The sequence below is a fragment of the Malus sylvestris genome, chromosome 3 (assembly GCF_916048215.2).
Source record: "Malus sylvestris chromosome 3, drMalSylv7.2, whole genome shotgun sequence".
Classification (NCBI taxonomy): domain Eukaryota; kingdom Viridiplantae; phylum Streptophyta; class Magnoliopsida; order Rosales; family Rosaceae; genus Malus; species Malus sylvestris.
The window spans coordinates 29,936,520-29,946,845 of NC_062262.1; the positions used below are offsets into that span (position 1 = coordinate 29,936,520).

The 10,326-nt window shown below is 39.5% G+C and overlaps 1 protein-coding gene across 1 annotated transcript; it reads left to right on the forward strand.

The window, feature by feature from the left end:
- Positions 1–372: 372 nt before the first annotated feature.
- LOC126615684 (dynamin-related protein 5A) lies at positions 373–5,393 on the forward strand. Its single transcript, XM_050283556.1, has 8 exons — positions 373–825; positions 1,567–1,758; positions 1,837–2,043; positions 2,227–2,655; positions 3,055–3,282; positions 3,366–3,561; positions 3,874–4,543; positions 4,989–5,393. The coding sequence occupies exons 1-8, from the start codon at positions 448–450 to the stop codon at positions 5,173–5,175; spliced, it is 2,487 nt and encodes an 828-aa protein (XP_050139513.1). The 5' UTR covers positions 373–447; the 3' UTR covers positions 5,176–5,393.
- The last annotated feature ends 4,933 nt before the right edge of the window (positions 5,394–10,326 follow it).

The following is a 10,326-nucleotide window of genomic DNA, read 5'->3' on the forward strand; positions in this document are numbered from 1 at the left end:
AGATGTAATTTCAATCTATGATATTCATGTTTGGTATGAATAATTTTGTGCTATTTAGTGTACTATCCCTTGTGCAAGTGGTCGTTTACTACAGTGGTAGAAAAATGTTAAGCCCTTGCATGATGATGTGAGTTCAAACTCTGTCGGTGACTAACAAAAAAAAAAGTGTACTATCTCTTGTTGTTTAGTAAAGCAATTACTCAAAGGAAAAAACAAAACTCCTCATTTGTCAAGCAAAATAAACGATTAGCTGGACCTAAAAGAGATATGAGCCGAAAATCCAGCCCATCTTCTTCTCACCCCCGAAACCAAACCCAACCCACAAAACAACGGCATGCCGTTCGCGTCTGATCGGCTTCATTTCTCAAAATTCAAATTCAAAAAACCCCCCAATTTTCCCACGCTCACATTCTCTCTTTCTTTTTTCTCTCACTCCTCTGTGCAGCAATGTCCGCAAACACCACCACCCTCACAACCCCGACCAAAACCCCGTCGGGAAAATCATCCCGCTCCCGGAAACATTCTCACCCCGATTCCACCGCCGAGAGCGAAATGTCGTCTTCGTCGTTGGCCTCCCTCGCCAACTCCAAGTCCCGATTCGAGGCCTACAATCGCCTCCAGGCGGCCACGGTGGCATTCGGAGAGAAACTCCCGATTCCAGAGATCGTTGCCCTCGGCGGACAGTCGGACGGCAAGAGCTCTCTCCTCGAAGCACTCCTCGGGTTTCGCTTCAATGTCCGGGAAGTCGAGATGGGCACTCGCCGTCCTCTCATTCTCCAAATGGTCCACGACCCCACCGCACTCGAGCCCCGCTGCCGATTCCAGGTCTGCATTATTTCGTATGCCATTCGTAGCTCCTTCATTGTTTTGCATTTCGTTGTTCTAGTTAGTTCATGATGATTTTAGGGTTTTTTAGTCGATTCTGTTTGGTTGCTGAGGATTCTTGAGAAAATTGACGATAGTTTGAGCTTTAAATGTACTTGTTTTCTGCGGATTCTTAATGTTTTCGACATTTCGAAGCATATGGGAATAAAAAAAGCACATTTGGAATTGTGTGTAATGAGCTATATTCTGTTTCTGAGAAATTGGGGGAAGGCCATGAAGATTTGAGTTTTATTAGTCTTTGCCATATGCAGAAATGTGGAATACTAACGCAATTACGATCAATGCAGAAAACTTGTTATAAATGGTGTACTGATCGAGTTTTTGGCACAAGGGTTGGGTAGGATGGTTTCTGAAATGTTGTTTTCCTTTTTGATATTTTTTTTTTTGGGTTTAAAGCAAATCGAAAAACTGATAGAAATGAAAAACGGAAAGAAAAAAGGGTTTCCATTTATCTGGTGTTGGTTCCAAAGGAAAGCGGTAACTCTACTCAGTCATTTACTACACAACATTCGACATAACTAAAGTTTCGTACTGTTGAAATCTAAACTTTCAAGCCTGACTATGTAGGTGATGTTCTTGCAATTTTTTTTAATGCCCTTGAACTTCCTCCAATAATTTCAGTTGTGTGATATATGATGGTTTAATTACACAATGTATTAATCATTAGAGTATTGTAAACAGGGAGAGGATACTGAAGAATATGGAAGCCCAGTCGTTTTGCCATCGGCCATTGCAGACATCATTAAGTCCCGCACTGAGACACTGTTGAAGAAAACTAAAGGTGCAGTTTCTTCAAAGCCAATTGTCATGAGAGCAGAATACGCACACTGCCCGAACCTCACCATTATAGATACTCCGGGCTTTGTTCTTAAGGTGGGTTTTACGATTCAAGTACTGCAACATATGTGTGTTTATTTTGATTTGTGTTAATGGTTTGAATTTTGCTGGTAGGCAAAGAAAGGAGAACCTGAAAGAACTCCTGATGAAATTCTTTCCATGGTGAAGTCACTGGCTAGTCCTCCACATCGTATACTCTTGTTTCTCCAACAAAGTAGTGTGGAGTGGTGCTCCTCGTTGTGGTTGGACGCCATTCGGGATATTGATCCGACCTTTCGAAGGACGATTATCGTGGTCTCGAAGTTTGATAATCGGTTAAAGGTATGTAGTTGTTTAAATCTTCATTAGCCCATTTATGGCATGGTAAATAATGTTACTGAGAACTGAAATATATGAATAGCTCACTAAGTATTCATGGCATGGTGCAGTGTAAATTGGCTCTGTACTTCTGTTGATATGCTGTCTGATATGTTAATTTTGGATTTATGAATGTAATATATGCAGGAGTTTAGTGACCGGTGGGAGGTGGACCGCTATTTGAGTGCAAGTGGTTATCTTGGCGATAACACTCATCCATTTTTTGTTGCACTGCCAAAGGATAGGAATACTATTTCAAATGATGAATTTCGCCGGCAGATAGCTCAAGTAGATTGTGAAGTTTTACGACACCTTCGTGAGGGTGTTAAGGGAGGCTTTGATGAAGAGAAGTTCAGACCATATATTGGATTTAGCTGTTTGAGAGACTATTTAGAATCCGAGCTTCAGAAAAGGTACAAAGAAGCTGCACCAGCAACTCTTGCTTTGCTTGAGCAGCGCTGCAGTGATGTCACCTGTGAACTAGCCAAAATGGACTCAAAAATACAGGCCACCTCTGATGTTGCTCAGCTCAGGAGATCTGCAATGTTGTATGCAGCTTCTATAAGCAATCATGTGGTAAGTAATAACTAATATCTGTGACAGGTTTTCAAAAATATAATACAAAGTATAAGTTTTACTTGAATTTAAGTTTAACTTTCCATAGTATTTCCTGAAATTCTCAATGCTTATTATATGCGTGTCTTTTCTATTTTTTCCAATCATCCTCCATTGCTGCTCCATTAATGCGAATGCCACAAGTAGTCAGAAAAAAACTTAGTCTTCAAACCAAAAAAGCACTCGTCAGAGAAAAATTTAATTGTTGATTCTCATTCTATTTACAAGTAATTCGTCAGCGTATTTCATCATCTTTTGTTCATATGCTACAATAAAATCTTCTCTTTTCGAGGTTCTGATTAATTTTGAGTTTGAGAGGTATAGCTTGACTGTATTCCCTCTTATTGGTAAATTTTGAAGGCTACTTTGATTGATGGAGCAGCAGACCCTGCCCCTGAGCAATGGGGGAAAACAACTATGGAGGAGCAATCGGAAAGTGGTATTGGGGGATGGCCTGGCATCACAGCAGATATAATGCCTCCCAATGCTACCCTTCGACTTTATGGAGGAGCTGCATTTGAAAGGGTTATGCATGAATTTCACTGTGCGGCATATTCAATTGAATGTCCTCCAGTGTCTAGGGAGAAGGTAATACATATTCTGCTAGATCAATACAGCTAGGAATTTTTTGTAATTTGTACAGAGGCGAGTTCTAAGACTTCTTCTAACAGGTGGCAAATATCCTACTTGCCCATGCTAGCCGAGGAGGGGGTAGAGCAGTGATGGAGGCAGCTGCAGAGATTGCACGTTCTGCTGCACGCTCATGGCTTGCTCCTCTTCTTGACACTGCATGCGATCGGCTTGCATTTGTTTTGGGAAATCTTTTTGATCTTGCCATAGAACGAACTCACAACCGTGATTCAGAATGTAAAATGCTGTCTTCCTTACACTTTCATTTTTCCAGATCAAATGTTTTACATGAAATGTGCATTAACAGATGAGGGAATGAGTAGAATGTGGAACTTTGAGAAATTTCATGCTCCTTGGATTTGAATATTCACTGTATCTTTGGCTTCCTGCATTAACACCTATTACATAAATGCTTCTCTTTTATATTTTCCCCTGATTTCTTTTTGTTGAGTTCTCCAACCTAGGATTCAAATACGAACGTTAATATTTATGGGACTCATAGTACTCAGTTCTGGTATTAAAACCTTGGGCTACTTGTTTACTGTGTAGGTGGGAGGAAATCTGGAAATATGGATGGATATATTGGTTTCCATGCTGCTCTTAGGCAGGCACACAACCGATTTATAAAGGAGCTTGCTAAACAGTGCAAGCAACTAGTTCGGCACCACCTCGATTCAGTTACAAGTCCATACTCTTTGGTTTGTTATGGCAATGACTTTCAAAGCGGTTTTGGCTCCAGTACAGCCTCTTCTTATAACTTTAACCAGCCTTCAGTCACATCATTTTTACTTGAGTTATCTGATGCCACGATGAAAGATCAGGAGAATATACCTCCAGAAAAGAATGCACAACAAACTACTCCTGGAAAAGGTACAGATGCCAGAGATGCTCTTCGAGAAAGCCAAATGACGGTGCCTGAGACCCCATCACCTGATCAGCCATGTGATGGTGGCTTGAAGAAGGATCTTGGGAATGGCATTGACATAGGAGCAAGAAAGCGGATTTCAAGAATGCCTGGAAATAACAGAAATTCTGACAATACAAGAACACAACAAAATGGTGGTTCCCTTTTGTTTGGAAATGTTGATGGCACTTTAAAATCAACCACAGCTTATACAGAAATCTGTTCATCAGCTGCACAGCATTTCGGGCGGATACGTGAAGTTCTTGTGGAGAGAAATGTGGCATCAGCTTTGAATTCTGGTTTCCTAACACCTTGGTGAGTTTCCTTAACTATATTTTGATTGAACACACAGGTTGCTGATCTTACCAAAGACCTTGCTTCACTATTTTAGTAGTTAGTCTACTTCTGCAACTCAAAACTTTCAAGACAGCGAGATTTTTCGTGAAATTGGAACATTTCGAAATATACGCGTCATTTCGTTTTTCATGTCTTTGTTTTCCTCCTGTCTGTCTTTCGTACTTCTTTCATACGTATTTTTAACTTTCCTACTGAACCCTGCAAAATGCCCTCAAATACTTAATGCTTCAGAACCCTGCTACAAATAAAACAAATTCGTCGTTCTTTAAATTCTATTGTTTTATTCCACATAATTTGGCTTGGATATAAATCATACTAATATGTATATTTTCATGGAAATCATTCCTTGGCAGACTTATGACAGTTATGGTAACATTGTTATATATTTTCCTGTTTTATGCAGTCGGGATCGGCTTGTTCTGGCTATTGGTTTGGATTTGTTCGCTGTGAGCGATGAGAAGTTCATGGACATGTTTGTCGTACCTGGCGCAATTGATGTACTGCAGAATGAGCGACAATCGCTTCAGAAGCGTCAAAAGACACTCCAGTCTTGTTTGAACGAGTTTAAAACTCTTGCTCGCGCACTTTAATGGTAGAAATAGTTTTATAGGGGTTGTATCCCAAGGTTTACTGCCAGTGAACAATTGAAAATTTCACTCCGAGGCTAAAATTTGTTGTTGCTAATCATTGAATGCCTCATCGGCTGTGTTGTCTGTAACGCCATTTTTTCTCATTTGGCTTTCATTTTTGTGTATGTCACTCTGCACTTTTAATATTGATTGAGCGAAGAATTCATTCTGCAGTTTCATATTATTTAGTGTTCTGCAAAGTGTAAAGGACCGCGTAATTCGGAGCATCAATTTAAAAGCATAAAAGAACTGAAATTGAACAGAATGGGCGGAACTGAGACATCGATCTACAATACGACTGAGTCATGGAACGATTCAATTGGACTGTTGTTTTCTTAAAGGGACATTGTCAAGAGCAAGGAAGAAATTAAAGGGACATTGTCAAGAGCAAGGAAGAAAAAATCGATAATATCGGCGATATTTCGCCGATATTATCGTTTTTTTGAAGATTTGAAAGTATATATTGGTTGGCCTTTGGGCTATGATCAAGTGTAGTATGCGTTGGGATTTCTCAACATTTTTAAGTATTTTTGAATATTATATTTCGATATTATCGATAATTTTGAAAATATCACAATATTATCGATAATATCACGATATTTTCAAAATTATCAATAATATCGAAATATAATATTCAAAAATACTTTAAAATGTTGAGAAATCCCAACACATACTACACTTGATCATAGCTCAAAGGCCAACCAATATATACTTTTCTGAGCTTGGGAATGTGGATTTTAAAGGCCTTCTTGCTTGCTCACTGCCCTCGCATGGGCGATGTGGGACTCGACCAAGGAAGAAAATAGGAATTTCGGCCGGAAATCCACACCCACTTTAAACGGCAATAACTTTGTCAAAACTCAACAAAAGCAAGCAAGACAAAAACGAAAGTTGTAGCCCTCGAAGAGACGAAGAGAATGGTACCTACACGACGTCTGAATCGTCGTGGTTTGGCCGGAAAATGCCTCGAAAGTCACTGAGGTCGCCGGAAACTGGGTAAGATTCAAATAAGTATAACTTTTTCAATACTCAACGAAATTGAGTGAAACAAAAAGGAAAGTTGTACTACTCGACGAGACGAAGAGATTGATACCTAGCACGCCAGACAACTCGCCGTGGTTTGGCCGGAAAACCAGTGTCAAATTCGGCACATTATTCTTTATCATTTTATTCACTTCCCTTTTCTTTTTTTTAATATCCTAAATAAAACCTCCCAATATTGTACTAATTAATTATATATAAATGATTATGGTGTGTTTAAACTTCTTTCATTAATTACTACATATTTTCTACTTACAATGTTTGCCAGCTCGCTATATAATCAACTTAAATCAGTTAAATCCATCATGCAATGCATTTCCTTCCAATTTTTTGTGATAAACTAATAGATAATTGACTAAATAAACATCCTGCAAAGTTTCATTAAAAATTTCCAAGTTTTTCTTACAATTTCCATGGTTTCCATGTAATTTTTATCGATATCGATATTATCCCGATATTTCCATCGATATTTCCGTGTTTTCGGACTACCGATATTTCCGATATTACCGATATTTTCTTCCTTGGTGAAGAGTAGGCTTGACATTTTGGACCTAACCTGTTAACCCGACCCGACTCAACCCGTTAATATTTGTATTTGAGTGGATGCTTAACGGGTCGGGTCGTTAACGGGTGAACCCGTTAACAACCCGTTAAATAACGGATCACTTTGGGTCAACCCGTTAGACCCGTTAGGACCCGTTAACACCCGTTAGTTGAGAATATTTTAGTAATTTTAGTAAAGTCTTAATAACAAAAAATAAACTTTATGCAAAAAAAAAAAAAAAATAATTGTTAACGGGTGAAACGGGTGACCCGTTAGTTTAACGGGTCGGGTTCAAGTGACCCGTTAACTTAACGGATCGAGTTCAACCCGATCTAAACCTAATAAACCTGACCTGTTTACAGGTCTAGTCGAGATATACTGCTGCACCAATTCCAGGGTTTTGCCAAGCCGCAGTGGCTTGAATCTCCTAGCATGACAGTGTTATTAATTTATCATTTGCGATCCAAGTTTGGTGCACAAACTAAAAGCATATATGCAACAAACGTGTGTAAAAACCCTTTAATTTTTTTATAACGATGATGATGACGGTGTCATGCTCACCTCTACCTCCTCTTTCGCCAACTGAACCTGGATCTGACAGTCCACCGTATTCGTGCGTGTAGCTGGCCTCCACCGAAACTTCGATATCCTACCTTTCATGACAAATGGAATCCTGGTTTCAAAGGTGATCTTGGCGCCCGCCTTAATCGATAAGCTTCGTGGAGAATTTGTGTGCGGAGAATTTGTGTGCGAAGCTGATGGTTATGGCGACGGGATCATCTTTGCTAGTTTTGTTTGTGGCAGTTTGGCTGAGCACTGTGAGCGGAGTCCCGCATCATCGAAGGGAAATCAACGGAAACGGTCCTCTTCAGAACGGGCTCTTCGACAAGCAAATATGTTTCTTTAGTCATGCTCGGTTTGATGGCTGTTAAAAGTAAGCTAAAATCCCCACCTTTACCACCTGTCCAATCCATTAGGTGTGAGATTTTATAACAAAAAACATCGATATTAGTTAGAGTAAAGTAATTATATTTAAATCCATTGGGTTTCTTTGAACCCACCAATGTGGGACATTTAACAGTGTTGTCGGTATTGCTGTCATGCCTGCAAAACTTGTTGTACAAGCTCCGGAGAGCGATGGTCTTACTGTCCACCGTAACTACCTGATACCTTTGAAGCAACTTGTCGTCTATCTCTTCGAATTCAACGATAGTCGAGCCCGGAACGTCACTATCATCGTAAGCCAATAGGTTTTTCTCCGGTGGATCTGTTCTTTATGCAAACTACGGTACCATTAGCGTTATCCGGAATGATTTTTTGGGCTACCGAAGCAACTCCGATGTCACCGCATGAGAGCTGCGGTATAATCAAAGACTCCTAGTTGGTTACTGTGAAGGCGTCTGCCGAGTTTGGGTCTGGCTAGACTTGGTATTTTAGATCCGATCCGGCTTGACCCGTTAATATTAATATTTAAATGTATGCTTAACGGGTGAACCTATTAAATAACAGATCATTTTGAATCAACCGTTAGCATCCGTTATAAATTATAACCACACCTTATCGGCAAGGGCCTTCTTATCGCCCAAGCTCTCCGACCAGACCCTCCTCCGCTCCCTCCACCATCTCTCCCAAGAAATCTCCCCCGCTCCATGATCCGCAGGTCAACCCTCCTCTCCATCCTCTTCGAAGACATCATCCGTAGCTCCATTCAAGGCTTGAATGGATTCTTGTATTGTTTGGTACTGCAGACGGGGTACGAGCTCGCTGTTCTTTCGTTCAACTTACACAATGAGGTTTTCCATGTGATGCGTCTGCCAGGAGAATTGCAGGATTTCAAGCACCTGGTACCATTATTCTCATGGAATAATTCAGTTGCAATTATAACAACTACATCTTCATTAGATGATGAATATTACGACCAAGTGCTTTGGGTGATGAGTAGTAGCACTACTACTGCGACGACAAAGCCAACTTGGGTTCGACAATTGATAAGCAGATCCAAAGCATTTGCGGCAGGAGCGACCGATATTTTCGCGTAATTAGGGATTCGTGACACTTCAAATTGCAGAGAGGAGCTCGAGAGTCTACGGGAAGAGTTCCAGAACCAGAGAAATCCAAGTCGCAGCTCCTTGTCTGTTTACTATATATCCAAGTCAGTACCTTTTTCACTGTCAGCACCCTTTTATACATCCTTGCAGTTTTGTAATTGTATTGAAAAAAAAAAAATGTTAACAGGTGACCCGATAGATTAACGGGTCGGGTTCGGATGATCTGTTAACTTAACGGGTCGAGTTTGGGTGACCCGTTAGCTTAATAGGTATGATTGAACCCGACCCAAACCCGATAAACCCGACCCGTTTACAGGTCTAGGTTTGGCGTTTCGCTGTTTGTCATGCATGCATGCATTGTAGTCGGGTTGTAATGGACCTCTACGTTGTCATCATTCACACGATGTACCTATTAAAATCATTTGTAACTCATTTATTTGTGAGCATTCACATTTGCACTACATATTTCGAGTTTGATTTTTCACTCCCACGATATCAATTGAAATAAAATAAAAATTCATTAGTACAAAAAAAGAGTTCATTTTCACACACCTTTTTTTATTAGGAAAACTAATGAAAGGGCTTGAAAACTTTGAGTTTTAATGATAAGGACAAAATAAAGGGTAAAGTGAATAGTAACATGATTGACTTTTTAGTGTAAAAATGTGGGTTTTCATTAAAGTGAACAGTACCGGGTGCTTTTCGTTAAAGTTCCCTTTTTTATTTTTATCAATCAAATTAGTTAAATCAAATACAATCAACGATCATAATTAAACATGTGTGTTTATCATTTCCGTCAAGAAAATGATTATCAAAATGGTTATAAAAGGGATGTAAAGAAAGCGATTCCTGGTTTAGGTGAATTTAGAGTTTGACAGGATGTGCAGTTGAAAACTCGAAGGATCATTTCTCGCTCACCGGCTCAATTGGATTCACTTGGGCAATGATAAGAGAACGGATTGGACTAATCCCACACATTTTTTGTTTTAAATAAGAGCTAAACCTGATAATGAGTCTTTGGCGAGAATCGAACTTAAGGTTTTTCTCTTACAAGTGAAGAGAAATATCACTATACCATAGTACTAAGAGACAATTCAAAAGCCTAATATTTATGTTTTAAGCTCATATTAGAGATTGAATTGCCATAGCTCGTATAAGAGCTGGCAATTCCTTGCACGACCATTTAATCTGATACGAAATGACACGAAAACAACATGAATCAAGAAACACGTTAACTAATCGAGTCGTTATTGAATTCGTTAAGAGCTAGTTAATAACGAGTTTTTAACAGGTCTACCTGCGAGTAACCTTTTTCAACCCATTAAGAAAAATGTTAGTTTGGTAATTTTAAACTACTAAAAAAACCTTACTTAGTCAAGTGAGATTAAATCTTTATTGTTGGATTCTATATCATACCTCTCCAAGGCCATAGTCCAAAGGCTCCCAGTCCTAACTTTCTTTGTATTCTCTCTGTCTCGA

Excerpts from the sequence above, each read along its gene's own strand:
- LOC126615684 (XM_050283556.1), top strand. The coding sequence starts at position 448 with ATGTCCGCAAACACCACCACCCTCACAACCCCGACCAAAACCCCGTCG. Across the intron at positions 826-1,566 it reads AGCCCCGCTGCCGATTCCAG|GGAGAGGATACTGAAGAATA; the intron begins GTCTGCATTATT and ends TATTGTAAACAG. Across the intron at positions 3,283-3,365 it reads CTCCAGTGTCTAGGGAGAAG|GTGGCAAATATCCTACTTGC; the intron begins GTAATACATATT and ends TTCTTCTAACAG.